Source organism: Elephantulus edwardii, unplaced genomic scaffold (genome assembly GCF_000299155.1).
Source record: "Elephantulus edwardii isolate Elephantulus edwardi_28Jun2011 unplaced genomic scaffold, EleEdw1.0 scaffold00015, whole genome shotgun sequence".
Taxonomy (NCBI): Eukaryota; Metazoa; Chordata; class Mammalia; order Macroscelidea; family Macroscelididae; genus Elephantulus; species Elephantulus edwardii.
Genome location: NW_006399765.1, coordinates 23,715,155 through 23,731,176, shown reverse-complemented (window position 1 = coordinate 23,731,176; position 16,022 = coordinate 23,715,155). Strand labels below are relative to the sequence as shown.

The 16,022-nt window shown below is 49.6% G+C and overlaps 1 protein-coding gene across 1 annotated transcript in view; it reads right to left on the bottom strand.

Annotated features, from left to right (window-relative positions):
• The window catches only part of BCAS4 (breast carcinoma amplified sequence 4), an 85,442-nt gene extending 69,452 nt beyond the window's left edge, over positions 1–15,990 (bottom strand). The window contains exon 1 of the mRNA XM_006881754.1: positions 15,877–15,990. Within this exon, the coding sequence (XP_006881816.1) occupies positions 15,877–15,966 (90 nt within the window). The 5' untranslated portion in view covers positions 15,967–15,990. The remainder of the gene's footprint in view (positions 1–15,876) is intronic.
• Positions 15,991–16,022: the final 32 nt, after the last annotated feature.

Sequence of the window (16,022 nt, the reverse complement as noted above, 5' to 3'; positions counted from 1 at the left end):
TACTGTGCTAAGGGAGAAATATGGCAGAGGAAAGAAGCAAGCTGTTCTCCTTCTGTTCCTGAAGAAAGTAAGAGGAAGGGGGCTTTAGGTTATGGGGGTGACCCCAGTGTAAACAGGCTTTGCCAAAAACCAGACTTCTTGTAAGATGACTCCAGTGCAGAGCGACCCTGCAGAACCAAGCAAAACTGCCCCCTTGAGTCTCTGAGGCTGTAAATCTTAACAGGAACATACTCTTCATTCCATCTTTCTCCCATAGAGCAGCTGGAGGGTTCAAACCACAGACCTTCTGACAACCAGCCCAACCCTTAACCCACTGTGCCACTAGGGCTCTTTAAAAAAAAATCCCACGTCCCTGCTGGATGTGAAGCCTCCTTCCCAAGATGCTGATGAAATCACCTGCTTACAGCAAATGCATTTCAACCTCTGCCGAGTCTCAGGTGCATTCAGAAAGACAATCTGTCTTGGGTTCAAATCCCACCTACTCTTCAGGTGGCCATCTAGCCTTGATCCTGTGGTCTAGCCGCTGTACTTCTGGCTCACCTGTGACAGGAGCCGCCACACTCAGGTGACAGGGCTGACGACAGGTTCGTCTGAGACAGTCAACGCGGCAAAGCCAGTCATGCTTGCTCACTGTTGTCAAGTCAGAGTCAGCTCTTAACTGACAGACCCTCCAGCTGATTTTAAGACTCTAAATGGACTGCCAGGAGAACAAACAGGTTTGTCCTAGAGAGGGTGAAGCCAGGCTGCTCCTTGGAGGCAAGGATTCTGAGGCTTTGTCTGACATTCTTTGGGCGTGTTGCAAGGAGGTCCTTGTAACCGGTCCTTGGAGAGGGGCATCATGCTTGGAAGGGCAGAGGGATGGAGAAAGAGAGACGAGAGATGGCACTGATCCAGTGACTGGGGTAATGAGGGTGGGTGTGTCAGAAGACAGTCAAGTTGGCACAGGTTAGAGCAGGTCTCAGGGCTGTTGTATACAGGGTCGTTATAAGAGACCTGATGGCACATAACAACAAACAACAGATCAATCTCACAAGAAGAAGCTGATGAATTCTACCCAGCACCCAGGCCATTGTGCCAGGGGCGACTGTAACATATCTGCTTTGTTCAAGACATCGCTTGACTATATAACTCTGCATCAAGTCCCACTCAGCTAATTAGTTATTAACTAATAATAACAAGAACATGTGGGGTTCCCCTTTGAATTTCACAGAACCCTCTATAATAGGCGCTATAATCTCCCCTTTTTTCCACTAAAAATTGTGACAAAGCAGAGATGTTGAATCCTTGCTCAAGGTCACACAGCTAGCTAATAGATAATACAGTCAGAAGGCCCTGGGTAATCTGATTCCAGAGTCAAGTCTGTAACCCCTAACAAAATGTGTCTGAATGTTACTGTTGTTGTCAGGAGAGTGTCCCTTTTCTCGCTGGTGGTCTATCTCCCTCCCCCCACTCCATTCTCAAGCCTGGGTTCCCCAACGCAGCGCCCCAAAGCTTGAGGCTGCAAAGAAGCACTTGTTAACTGGACAGCTCAGGGAGGAGCTCAGATTAGCCGCCCACCATGCCCACCAATCATTCACAGGACAATTTTCTCTCAAGATTAATCCTCTCAGTGGTCTCTGAGAGGAGAGGCCGCAGGCGGCAGCCCACAGGCCTTTTTAACCAGCCTGTCAGCAACGGGAAAGCCTCTTACTTCTTGTATCTTCCCGGGGATCAACTGTTCACTCCAAAGGGAGGAGGCAAACGCTCACGTTCAGTGACTTTCAGGAAGCACCCAGCCAGGACGGCCAGAGGACGGGTCTAACGTGTGAATCTCGGTGCTTGATTTCTCCCTCCACACCCCTTCTTCTCCCAGAGACGGGCACACAAGCGGCTGGCCACAGTCCACAAGTACCCGGCCAAGGAAACACAAAAAGACCCTCTACCTGCAGTCTGCAGCTCCACAAACAGGGTCCAGCTGCTCACGCCCAAGCCCAACGCGCGGAGAAGCGTTCTGGACTCCTTCTCAGCAGGACACCGCCTCCATCCAATCTGCCAGCAAGCACTCTCAATTCTCGCTTCAAAATGCATCCCAAATCCAACCGCTTCCCCCCAGCTCTGTGGCCCCTGCCCGGTTCAAGGTGCTGCCGTCTCTCACTGGGACTAGTGCAGGTGCCAACTCGGCTCCAGCTGGTTGTGCCAGCGAGAACATGCCAAATCTGCTGTGTTCAAGACAAACCGTGACACAGATATTTACATAAACTCCTGAAACTCCAGCATGTTCAAAATGAAAACTCTGGAAAAAAAAAAAAAACCAAAATGAAAACTCTGGAAAACACAAGGATAGGCGGGCCTGTGAGGGGAACAGTAACGCTGGGAAGTGCGCACTCGGTAGAATAATCTAACGGACAAGGCTGTTAGAACAGCACTTGCTCAGGAGGGAGGAAGGGCTGGGAGAGAAAGAACAAGGCAAACCGAGACTCACAGGGAAGAGTGCATTGTGGGTTGTTGTGTTGTTGTTAAGTGCCGTCAAGTTGTTGGAGACTCATAGAGACCCTATGAATGAAAGTCCTTGACACCTGTGTGACTTTCATCCTTTCTCCAGGTTCATAGGGTGTCTGGAGGCAAGATATTTACGGAAGTGGATGCCACTCCTGCTTCCAGTAGAACAATCTGTGGGTACCGTAATTAATAAATTAACACAAAATGTGTCTGAATGTTATTGTTGTTGTCAGGGGCCATCAAGTCAAACACAACTCTCAGCGACCCTGTGAGCAACAGATCTGAACCTCACCTATCCCGTCCCATTCTATCTTCGACGTCTGAGCCCACTGTTACGGTCACTGGTTCAATCCATCTCACCAAGGGCCTCTTTCTCCAACCCTTTCTCTGACCACCTTTCCCAATGTCTGTTTCCAAGGACTGGCTCATTCTATCGACATGCTCAAAGTATGTGAGAAAAGTTTCACCACCCTTCCTTCTAAGGAACGCTCTGGTTGCACTTTCTCCAGGAAAAATCTGATTGTTCTTTTGGAAGTCAATGGGGTAACCAATACTCGTCTCCAGCACTACAATTCAAAGGTACCAACTCTTCTGTCGTCCTTACTCACTGTCCAACTTTCAACTGCATTGTTGTTATGTGCTGTCGACTCACTTGTGATGCAGGGCGACCCTATGTCCACAGCCCTAAACCCTGCTCTGTCCTGTGCCAACCTCACTGTCTCTGACACACCTACTCCCACCACCTCATTCACTAAATCAATCTATCTCATCGAGGGTCTCCCTCTTCTGTGCTGTCCTTCCACCCTCCCAAGCATGATGTCCCTCTCCAAGGAATGGGCCCTCCTTACAACATGTTCAAAATATGTCAGACGAAGCTTCAGAATCCTTGCCTCCAAGGAGCAGTCTGCTTTAACCCTCTCCAGGATGAATCTGTTTGTTCTTCTAGCAGTCCATTGTATATTCAATGCTCTCCTCCAGCACCACAGCTCAAAGGCATCAATTCTCTTTCTATCATCCCTAGTCACTGTCCAGCTCTCTGATGCATAGTAGGCAACTGCGAAGACTATGGCCCGGATAGAGCACACCCTAGTCTCCAGCCTGATGTCATTGTTCTTCAGTACCCTGAAAAGGCTCCTCACAGCTGACTTTCCCAGTGCAATTCATCTCTTGATTTCCTGGCTGCTGATACCAAGAGTGTTGACTATGGAGCCAAGCATACTAAAAGTGTTTACAATCTCAATCTCTTCACCATCCATAATGATGCTGCCAGTTGGCCCAGTGGTGAGAATCTTTGTTTTCTTGACATTGAGCTTCAATGCATATTGAAGGTTGCAGTCCTTGACCCTCTGCAGCAAGCGCTTCAGGTCCTCCTGAGTTTCAGCAAGCAGGGTTGTATCATCTGCATAACGCAGGCTGTTGATGAATCCTCCTCCAGTCCTGATGCCACATTCCTCCTTGTACAGCCTAGCATCCTAGATGATCTGTTCTGCATACAGACTGAAAAGGTATGGAGACAGAATACATCCCTGGCGGACACCCTTCCCGATTTTGAACCATGCAGTGTCTCCTTGCTCTGTTTTGACGTAGGAAGCAAATGAAAATACCATAGCTTAGGTCAGGTGCACCTCAGTCTTTAAAACAGTTGAATGCACTGGTGGCTAGTGGCAAGAAGCTGAACTACAATTCCAAAGGCACATGATTGAAATCCACCAGCTGTTCCATGGGAGAAGGATGGGCAATCTCCTCGCGTGCAAATAAATGCCTCTGAAAACCCACTGGAGGGTCAGCTATGGGTTGGTTCAGGTCCTATTTGAGTCACCATATACAAAGCAAATTGGTTTGTTGTTGTTGTTTGTATATGGTGACTCAAATAATATTTTTAAAACACACCCTCTGATGGGAAAAGGCGACCACCTGGCACAATGGTTAAGAGTTTGGCTATTAGGGGAGCTCTGGTGGCCTAGTGGCAAGGAGCTGCAACTACAATCCCAGAGGTGCACGGTTCAAATCCACCAGATGCTCTGCCGGGGAAGGAAGGACAATCTCCTCCTGTACCAGTCAGATCTGATTTGATGGTACACTCACACAAAAATAATAAAATAATTTAAAAAAAAAAAAAGTTTGGCTATTGCCTGAAAAGATGGTGATGTGAATCTATCCATCCGTTCTATGTGAGAACAGGCCTGGTGACCTATACTGGGGCCCCATAAACCTGTCGGGAAGGGGACAGAGAACCGCAGGCAGCCTGTGGAGGGCCAGGGGCAGGGGAGGCTGAGGAACATGCAGCAGGGAAGTTTTACTCATCTTGATTCTCTCATCATCGAGGCTTCTTGAATTTGTCAACATGCACTGTCATCAGCCACTACTAACTGGCCACTGACTTAAAGTAACCCCAGTGTACAACAGCACCACTTACTGCCCCGCCCTCAGGACGGGTGCACTTTGGGCAGTTGTGACCCCTGGGGTTGTTAACGACTGGTTTTCAGCAAGGGCTCACCAGGCCTTTTTTCCGAGTCTACCGGAGTCTGGAAGCTTCACTGGAACCTGTTTAACCTCAGAGCAGTGTTTTCACAAAAGCATCCAGGGACAGAAAGGAGGCATCAAGCTACAGTGCGGATTCTCTGATTTTTTTTTCTGGGAGCTCTGATGGCATAGTGTACAGAGAGCTCCAATGCTAATAACCCTGGTGGTTCAAATCCACCAACGGCTCTTCAGGAGGAAGATGAGTCATCTGCTCCCTTGTGATTCAGCCTTGGAAACCCACCCACTGCAGGGTCTGCTCTGACCACTTCTGATTAGTCAGTAATGAGTTTGAAGGGTTTTTCCCCCGACTTTTACCACATGGCTGGGTCTCCAAAACCCCCCAAAAAACCATTCCTAGTCATTGAGTTGCAATAAACTCACAGCTGACCCTTCACTGAGTTTTCAGAGGCTGCAAATCACATAGGAGACATTTGCTCTTTTTCTCTGGGGAGGCACTGCTGGATCCAAACCAGCAGAGAGGCATGATGAGTTAGCAGTGCAAGTCCCTACATGCACTACGCTATTAGCGCTCCACGCTTGTGGGATTGTTCTGTGCCTTTGAGTTGAGTACCACTCACAGTGACCCTGTGAACAACGCACCTGAACTCTGTCCTGTCTGCGTCAGCCTCACAATCTCTGACACACGTGAGCCCATTGCTGCAGTCACTGTATCACCTCGTGGAGGGTTTTCCTCTCTTTCGCCATCCCTCTACCTTCCCGAGCATGATGTCCCTCTCCAAGGAATAACCTCTCTCAAAGTATGGAGTGTTGTTGTTGTGTAGAGTCCAAATTGACCCACAGCTGACCATCCAGTGGGCTTTCAGAGGCAGTAAATCACGTGGGAGGAGACTGTCCATCCTACTCCCGCAGAGCAGCTGGTGGATTTGAACCATGCGCCTTTGGGATTGCAGCACAGTTTCTTATCAGGAGGCCACCAAAGCTCCTAAAGTATGAGTGGTACTATACAAATGTGGTAATCAGGTAAACAGAACCTGTTAGGGAAGAACATGCAAATAAAGTGTGTGGATTACTAACAAGGGGATTGGATAGTCTTGTCATGCCACCAGGCTTAAAATGAGCAGGTTCAGAGGCTGAAAATAAGACGCTCGCACTCATCAAGGAGTAAAGAGCAAAGACTAATAAATGGAGAAACTGGGTGAAGAGAAAGTCAGTCACAATAAGGATCTGATGAGACATCATCCTAAAATGCATTCATCAATTGTAATTGTTATAAAACAAAATGTGATCCCAGAGGTACGCAGTTCGAATCCACCAGATGCTCTGCTGGAGGAGGGGCAATCTCCTCCTATACCAGTCAGATCTGATTTGACCGTACACAAACAAAAAATAATAAAATTTTAAAAATTTAAAAAAAAACACAAACCGAAATGTGTATGAATCATTGAATGAAAACCAACGTGACTGTAAACTTTCACTCAAATAAAAACAAAAAAAGAAAAAGCAGCAGAGAGTACAGCTCATCGTCTTGGGCCAAGATCCTTGCTCTACGTGGAGACTCAGATCAGACCATCAACAATGTGAGAGACAGCTGAACCCAAACTGTCACCCTAGGGAGACAGAGACCAGGAGACTAGGATCTTCTGTTGAGTTGAGGGGATTGGGGGAACGTCTTAACTGGCAGAACTAAAAGAGTTTTCTAACCCTGGCCCAGAGCCACAAGGCACAGCCCAGTGAGGCTAAGGGTCCAAGGGAGGCTGGCCTGCAATAGTAATCTGAGAAGAAGCTATACTGACAGAAGCCCCCGTGTCCTGCTTCCAACACAGTCATAAACCCTGGTAAACTCAGTAAACTGTGGCTGGCCATGGGTCCTGGCTTGTAACCCAGTAAGTGTTACAAAACACTTAAGTTCCACTGGTTACACGTTCACCCTGCTCTGTCAGTGCGCCTGGGCGCTCAGCTCCAGCTCTGCAGGGCAGCCGGCCGAGTCCAGTTCTCTCACACAGACACTGGTTCACCACTATGCTTGGTCCTAGAAGTCTCACTCTTTGTCTCTTGCAGGAAACTCTGGCCCAAAGGTTGTACTGTTGTATCTGCTTTTTCTTTCTTGACAGTAGAGAGAGTTCCCACTGATGCATTTTCAAAATTCAGCCCATGTGTAAAAGATGAAACCAGCTCCAGTTTACGTTAAATGAACCACAGGCCAAACGCCCCCTGCAGATGCAGGAAAGGATTCACTTTAGGCTCCAAGGTGACTGAAGAGAGCTGGTGACACTTTCAAAGCTAGTGAGTGTTTCTCAACTGTGCTTTGCAGTCTGAAAGCTGGGCCCCACTGGCGGGTGCCCACTGGGGCGGAAAGTGAAAATGTGTCATCTTCACCAAAGTGTTGCCACTTTCCAACTCTGCATCAGCACTCAGTGTACACGCTGCTCGCCCACCTTCCCCCCAATCCCACAGACAGCCCCAAGGAGGCAGGGGTCAGCATACTCCTTTACCGGCACCTGGCCCAGGTGTGTGCCCAGGACCTGCTCAATAGCGCGAATCCATCACATAATGAAGAACTGATAGCTAACGGTCCCTGACCACTTCCAACGGGCCAGACGCTTCGCTAAGCATTTCCTGGAATCATCTCATCGACCCCACAAGGCCCCAGGAGATGAAGCGCTGAGAGGAGCCCTGGGCTCAGAGCCAAGATTCGAACCTACTTCCTCCAGCACGTCCAGAGGTAAAAGGGCTGTAAAGGATTGTGCTCCCACCAATACCTTGTGACTTGGTACCAGGTGCGCTGGGTGAGGCCGGGGGCAGAACAGAAGGGGTCCCTGCTGGCCGCCAGGCTCTCAGAGAGTTAGGGACAGGTGACCCTTGTGTGAACACCAGCAGGGTGGTGACGGCCAGGGGCAGGCGTCCCTGGGAGTCACCTGGGGAGTTCTGAGTGTCTTAGGTCTCAAGGCTAGGGAGCTCTGGTGGCCTAGTGGTAAGAAGTTGTGCTGCCAAACCAAAGACACACAGTTCGAATCCACCAGTTGTTGTGTGGGAGAAAGATGGACAATCGACTCCTATGCATTGGATTATCTCTGAAAACTTGCCGGACGGTCAGTTAGGAGTTGCTTCTCATTCCACAGCACATAACACCACCAGTTCTCCCAACAACCACCAGTCAAAGTCGGTCCCCTGTAGGCTTCACACCCCGGTGGGGAGCTGTGGGAAGCTCCCCTCCCCGCATTAAAGAATGTTCTCAGAGCTCTGGTGGCCTAGTGGCAAGGAGCTGCAACTACAATCCCAGAGGTGCACGGTTCGAATCCACCAGATGCTCTGCCGGGAAAGGAGGGACAATCTCCTCCTGTACCTGTCAGATCTGATTTGACGGTACACACACACAAAAATAATAAAATAAAAAAAAAATTTAAAAAAAAAAGAATGTTCTCGAGTGGGAGCCAGATAATTTTCTTTCTTTCTCCCCCCTCCAGGTCCTGGAGGACCTCAATGTTCAGCCAAGTTTGGGAAGGGCATCCCCCATCAGAGGGTCTCAATCTTGACCGAACCCTCCCATCACCTTGTTTATAGGACAGGTGCTCCCAGCAGGTGCAAATAGTTAACATGTCTGGATGTTAAATCAAAGCTTAGGGGTTTCAACACACCCAAGAGGCACCTTGGGGAAAAGCCCCATGAATCTATATCCCAAAACTCGGCCACAAAAAAACCCTATGGAACACAGGTCCACTTCAACATGGACGAGTTGGAATCAATTCAAGGACAACTGGAATTTCTTTTTGATCCACATCAGAAATTACAGCAGGGGTTTGGACCGTTTCAAATCTGTTTCTAGAAAATGTTAGCATGTGGGACACACCAAGATGTGTCTTGCTGCTTCCGCTGAGCATTCGCCCGAGAGATTGTTGCGAGTCTGCACGTCTGGAGCTGACTCACGCTGCAGCCCAGCGCTGTCCCCTCTTCCTGGCATCTGTTCATGTCCAGCCTGGTTGAGGCTGCCTCCAGTCTTGGGAAACCTATTTCAAAGGTGCTTGGTTGGTACTGCCGAGGTCAGTCACGCTGTGCACCCCCCCAGCCCAGGCTCCAGGCTGACTCTCACCCCAAACATCACAGCCTGTGACAAGAGGTCCCACAGGGTGGCTCTGCGGCTAGAACTACTTCTGAGGATGCAGTCCCTTGCCAGGAACCCACTGTGACCTGCTCCTCTCTCTGCTGGTTCAGGGAGGCCAGCTGGCCCAGGCCTCCATTCCCTGATGAGTCCCAGGCTCTCTCTGTCCCCGCTGCTGTCACTTGGACCCTTCTCTAGTGCATCTCACACTATAGCTGGCAGGGTCTTTTACCTCGAAGTTAAACACCCAGGAGCATCTGCTCCCAAATACTCTCAGCCCTTCCAGGACAGTGTTAGCCCTCCACCCTGCCCCGTTCCCCTTCTCACAAGGCCCAGCCTTCAGGATCCACATTCTACATTTTACTTACTCCAGGACTGTCCCCACGCTAACAGGTCTTTGCCCAGCTGGTTCTTTGCAATACCCCTGGAAGACTCTCTCAAACACAAAAGCAAACGCTAACAGATATCAGTTTCAGTATGAGACAAGAGGGAAGAGTGAGGACTGTGGCAAACTGGGACCATAGGGAACATGGACCTAGTCGTTTCTGGTCTCCTCGGCCTCTTTCACAGTCCCTTGGGCACTGACTTAGTGGCATCTACCACAGTGTAGGAGGAGGCCTGGTAGCGCAGTAGTAAACCCTTACTGAAAGGTCAGTGGTTTGAACTCACTAGCTGCTGTTTGAGAGAAAGCCATAGCAGTCTGCTTCCATAGATTTACTCCTAGAAGCCCAGAGGGTAGGTCTGTTCTATCCCAGAGTCACTATAAACTGGAATCAACTCAAGAGCAATGGGGTTGATTTGGATTTTTTTTAAAAAAACCCACAATGTAGTTTTTCTATCTGTCAGGCCAAAGTCCCTGAAACTGCAATGCCAGCTCCTCTGAGACAACATCAAATCAAGTCTACCCTGATGGCCTCTACCCTGGCCCAGCTCCAGGAAGTCAGAATTATCTGTTTCCATTTTTAAAAATCCTATGTGGATGGAAACCAACCCGATCTGAATGCTGGGCCTGGCTCTGGCCACCCACTCGCAACCTTCCACCCCATCTGCCTGTGTCTGGAAGCCCCAAGTGCTTTCAAGCCGACCATCCCTGTACAGAGACAAAGAACCACCCTGCCTCCCCCTGCTTCCTTCTCTCCCCTCCACGCAGGTCATGTAGGTCTGTGGGCCAAACTTATTTATCCTCCAACCCAGCTCACAAACAAGTAGAATCTGGCCAGGAAGTCCCCCAGCAGGCACCCAGCCACTGTGAGGCCCCTGATCTCACTCCCTTAAAAACCACAAGGCACCACCGGCACCCATCTCTCTCCCTGCCATCTTGAGGCCGTTTCCGGAGACCTTCTCTGAAACGGGCCTAAAAGAAGAAGTAAAAGAGAAAAAAAACCAAACTGGCTGAACAGCAAACCATGAAAGTACTGGGGAAAGTAAAAACGCTTACCTGCCTTCCCACCCATCCTGATCCCCACCCCATCCCAGGGCTCCTTGACACTCAGGGACACATGTGCCAAGTCCCTGGCCTGCTGTTTTGCTTAATTCAGCCCCCTCCTAGCCACATCTCTCTCCTCCAGTCTGGAAAATGTCCTGCTTTCTCCTGCCCAGGTTCTTTGCACGTGCTTGTCTCTGTGCCTGGAAGTGCTTGCTTCTCCCACTGGACCTGGTCAACTCCTAGTGATCGTGCAGGGCTCAGCCTAAAATGTCACCTCCTCCAGGAAGCCCTCCCTGACCATACTCGGACAAGCTGGGGTCTTCTATATCGCTCACCTTCCATGTCTCTGCACCTTCCTTGGTGGTGACTACTGACCAGGTCTCAGCATCCTCTGAGAGACCTTCCCAGTACCTACCTCCCAAACACACAGCTAGCTGTCATTGCCTCTCTCTTCAGCTCCATGGCATTTGTTGTACTTTGGAAGAACATGTAGGAAGGTAGCGTGTCTTGCTGACTTGGGCTCATGAGCTCTGGACAGGGGGCACAGAGTAGGGGCACAGTGTGTGTGTAGAATGAAGCAGACCCCTCCTGACTAGGAAATCCAGGACACCCCAAGAGCTAAGCTTACTGGGCTAGAGACACTGCCCTGCCCACAAAAAGCCCAAAGTTTGTTCCCAGTCTGCTTCCAAACCACACTTCCTTCTTCCCAGCTCATGTGCCCAGCTAGCAGCAGCCCAATGGTGCAGTGGTTAAAATAACTTGATTACTAACCCTGACGCTGGCAGTTCAAACTCAGCAGCTGCTCTTAGGGGAAAAAAGACTTGACAGTCTGCTTCTGTAAAGACAACAGCCTCAGAAACCCTATGTGGGCGGCTCTACTCTTTCCCACAGGACGCATCATCAGGATGGTATTGCATTGGGAGTTTGGTGACCACCTGGAAAGCGCATCAGCACTGGGATTTGCTAATGATGCTACTTTTAAGGAGAGGCTGCACCTGACTCTTTTGGGGAGTCATTTGTTTCTTTCAGTAAATAAACTTCACAGGGACGCTAAGTGGGTTTATTGCTGCGCGGAGCTACAGGGAGTCAAGGCTCTTCATTCGGTCCTTACAAACAAGTGTGTGCCAGCCTGCAGCCGAGTCGGGGAGCCCTCGGCGAGGAAATGAAGTTATTATGTGCAGTTCTCCTCAGGCTTGTCCCTAATAGAGACAAAATGAAGCTGGGCTTTGGCCGCAGGGCACAGTGGCACCTCACTGCTGACAGGAGGAGGAAGAAAGATGAATATGCAGGTAGCTTGAAACCAGTGACAATAGTTAGGGTTGTTGTGAGGTGCTACCGAGTCCAGCATCAATCACGGCAACAACAGATCTGAACCCCGACCTATCCTGTGCCGTCGCCATCATTTCTGAGCCACTGTGATCTGTCTCACTGAACATTCTCCTCTTTGCTGATCCCCCACCTTTCCAAGCATGACGTACGTCCCTCTGCAAGGAATAGCCTCTCCTCACTACATGCCCAAAGTGAGATGAAGCTTCGCCCTCCTTGCTTCCAAGGAGCACGCTGGCTGCACCTTCTCCAAGTCTTATCTCTGTGTTCTTTTGGCCGTCCATGGACTATTCAGAACTCTCCTCCAGCACCACAATTCAAAGGCATCAATTCTTCTTCCTTCATCTTTATTCTCCATCCAGCTCTCAGATGTACAGCAGGTAACTGAAAAGACCAGGCCTGGATCAGGTGCACCTTAGTCTTCAAACGACCTAAATGCCTGTCCGTGGGGAAATGGCTCCTAAACTAGGTTGATGTTGTTTTCTGTTGTTCAGAACCAACTCAGAGCTGACTCTCCAGCGGGTTTTCAGGGACCTGGCATTCCATGGGAGGATGTTCCATTCTTCTGCAGAGAAGTGGGTGTACTCGAACCATGTGGCATAAGATTGGCAGTCTGGTGGCCTAGTGGCAAGAACCTACACTGCAATCCCAGAGGTGTGTGGTTTAAATCCACCAGATGCTTTGCTGGAGGAGGAATAATCTCCTCCTGTACCTGTCAAATCTGATTTGATGGTACACACACACACACACACAAATAATAAAAATAAAATTTTAAAAATAAAAAAAGATTGGCAGTGCAACTCCTTACCACCAGGCTACCAGAGCTCCTAAACGACAGGACATTTAGGAAACTCCACTTGGAGGAACTTAGTGATATAAATGATGAACACGCTCAGCTACTAACCAAAGGTCAGAGGTTCAAGTCCACCTAGAGATACTTTAGCAGAAAGGTCTGTTGATCTTTGGAGAGAAAAAAAAAATTAGCTACCAAAACCCTTCAGGGAAGCTCTATTCTGAAACATGTGGCCACCATGAGCTGGAATCAACTCCACAGTTGGTTTGGTTACTTATCCTGTTGGGAGACTCCATTTCTTCAGCTATAAAATGGGCAAAGTATCAAAGCCACTAGGGTACTGCCAGGATACAATGACACAGCCCATGAATAGCTCAGCACATTGAGGGTACGCTCAGGAAATGAGAGCAATTATTGTTTGTTTCTGAAGCCAGAGAATGACATTGACCTTCACGACCCTGATACTGAAGCCCCATGCGACTTTGTTTAGGTGCAACTGAGTCCACCGATCCCATAGACTGCGGCTGGATGGGAGAAGATTCATCAACAACCTGGTTATGCAGATGAAAGTGAGAAAGACTTGCTTGCTGAACGTAAGACTTGAAATGGTTGCTCCAGAAGATCAAAGACTATAGCCTTCAATATGGATTACATCTCAACACCAAGAAGACAAAAGCCTTTATCACTGGACCAATAGGCAACATTATGATAGAAGGAGAAAAGACTGAAATTGTCAGCGATTTCATCTTACATGGATCCACAATTAACACCCTTGGTAGCAGCAGTCAGAAGATCAGCAGATGTACAGCACTTGGGGAAACTCTGCTGTCAGGGACCTCTCCCAAGTCCTGACAAGCAATGATGTCAGTTTGAAGACTAAGGTGTACCTGATTTAAGCCATGGTCTTTCCAATCACCTGCTATGAGTCTGAGAGCTGGATAATAAATAAAGATGACAGAGGAAGAATCAATACCTTTTAAGGTTTGGTATTGGAGAAGAGTACTGAATATCCCATGGATTGCAAAAAACAAAAACAAAAACAAAACAAAACAAAACAAAAAACCAACCCTAAACCCCAAAGAGATATGTCTGGGGGAAAAGTGCAATCAGAGTGCTCCTTGGAGACAAGGATGGCGAAGCTTCATCTCACATACTCTGGGCACGTTGTCAGCAGGGGATTTTCCTCAGAGAGGGACACCATGCTTAGAAAGGTGGAGGGTCAGCAGAAGAGGCAGACCAGATGGACTGACACAAGGATGGCAGCAATGGTTGAGTATGTCGGAGGTGAAGATGGCACAGGACAGGACAGGGTTCAGATCTATTGTTCATCGGGCCACTGTGAGTCGTACTCGACTCAAAGGCACTTAACAATAACATTATTTCAGGGAGTTCTGATGGCAGAGTCGCTAGTGGGTTTCACTGCTAACACAAAGGCCTCGTGAGTCCCCCGGTTTGAATCCACCAGCAGCTCCTTGGAAGAAAAAAGTCAGCCTCCTCTTGAAGCATTTTACAGATTGTGGAAACCCAAGGTGGCTGTGAGTCTGGTTTTTCAGAGTTGATGCTATTTTAACTATATTCAAATGTATCTTGCCTGTTTCTTTTTAAAAATCAATGCCTCTGAATTGTGGTATCAGAGATGCTGTTTTCATTATGTACCATCGAGTCAGAACTCACAAATAGCTGACTCTCTAGTGGGTTTGCATGGTAGTGAACTGTATGGCAAGTTAGTTGCTCATCTTTCTCCCTCAGAGCAACTGGTAGATTAGAACTGTGTACCTTTGGGTTTGGCAGTGCCTCTCCTAACACTCAGCCACCAGAGCTCTCTGGTTTCGGAAAAGAGTACTGAATATCTCATGGCCTTCCACAAGAGTAAGCAAGTGTGTCTTGGAGAAAGTGCAACCAGGGAGCTCTTCAGAGGAAAGGATGGTGAAACTTTGTCTCTCAAACTCTGTCCATGTTGTAAGGAGAGGCCAGTTCCTGGCAAAAGACTTCACGGTGGGAAAGGTACAGGATCCGTGAGAGGAAGACCCCAGAGGGGATGGATTAACAGTGATGGTAACAAACACCTGAGCTTATTAGAGATGTTGAAGATGGGGCAAGGCAGGCAGGGTTCAGATCTGCTGTCACAGGGTTGCTGAGTCACAGCGGACTCAATGACACCGAAGAAGAAGCAACACTTTTTTTTTTCTTATGTGGCTCCCTGACCACTTACAATTACACAGACGGCCCACCTGGACTCTAGTCCTAGTGGACAGTGCTCCTGGCCACTTGCCGACCACGGTGCTTTTTTGAAAAAAAAAAATTTAGATATAATCCACCTATCATAAAACTGGCCACCTAACTATGTTAAGTTCTGTAGTCTTTTTGGATATCCACAAAGTCATCATCACCCCAAAAAGAAGCTGGGTCTGTCTCTCTAGGCTATTTTAAGAGAAGCAAGAGGTTGAATAGCAGTACTACAGTATGAAGTGATGTTTTGTAAGGAAAAAGGATCAAGTATACAAATATGCCTATTTTGCAAATGCAAATTTTTGGATTGTTGAACATCAAACTTTCACCGATGGTTACTTAACCTTGAGAAAGAGCACTGAAAGGAGGAAAGGGGAGGGCAGCGTTAACCTTTTAAATACTTTCTACCATCTGGGGGAAAGTTAAAGATCACCTAGGGATGTCAAATGGGCGTGGCCTGACTTTTGGGTCCCACATAACTCCGGGTGAACTTGGGTTGATGAGTAACTTGCTCGAAGCGCTGTAACGGACTGGTTTTAGCTGAAGCTGAAGATCCTCTAGAATGTGACGTTTCTAAAAACAGCGAGCGCAGAGAGGCTCCCCTCCCGCCCAGCCCCCGTGCGCGCCCCGCGGCCTGGCCGCCCGGCGCTCGGGAGCCTGCGCGCTCCTCCCGGCACCTGGCCCGCAGCTCGCAGGGAAGGCCCGGCCGGCAAAGGGCAGCAGCTCCGCCCGCGCGTCCGGGACCGACGGAGGCGCGGGGACCTCGGGGTGGGGATGCGATGCGGGTCGGGATCCCGGGATGGGATGGATCTCGGCTGGAGGAGTGGACAGCTCAAACTACAGCGCATCTGCTCCGGAAAAGAGGGGACTCTGGTCCCCCTACTCCGGGCCCAGCGCCCCAGCGGCAGCAGAGAGGATGCTGCGCAGAAGCCGAGGACGCTGGCGTCCGGAGCGGACGTGGCAGGGTTCAGGGGACCCGGGGAGCCCCGGACTCGGCCTCGGCCTCGAAAGTCTCGGTCCTCCACCTCCAACGCCCGCCCCTACCTCGGCCCCCGGCTCGGGAGTCAGGAAGAGCGCGAGCTCGCGCGCCCCGCTGCGCAGCGGCTCCGGCCGGTCGGCGTCCACGAGCAGCATCGGGAAAGCGGCGGGGTCCGGCCGGCGGAGACGGAGGCGAGCGCGGCGCGGCGGTT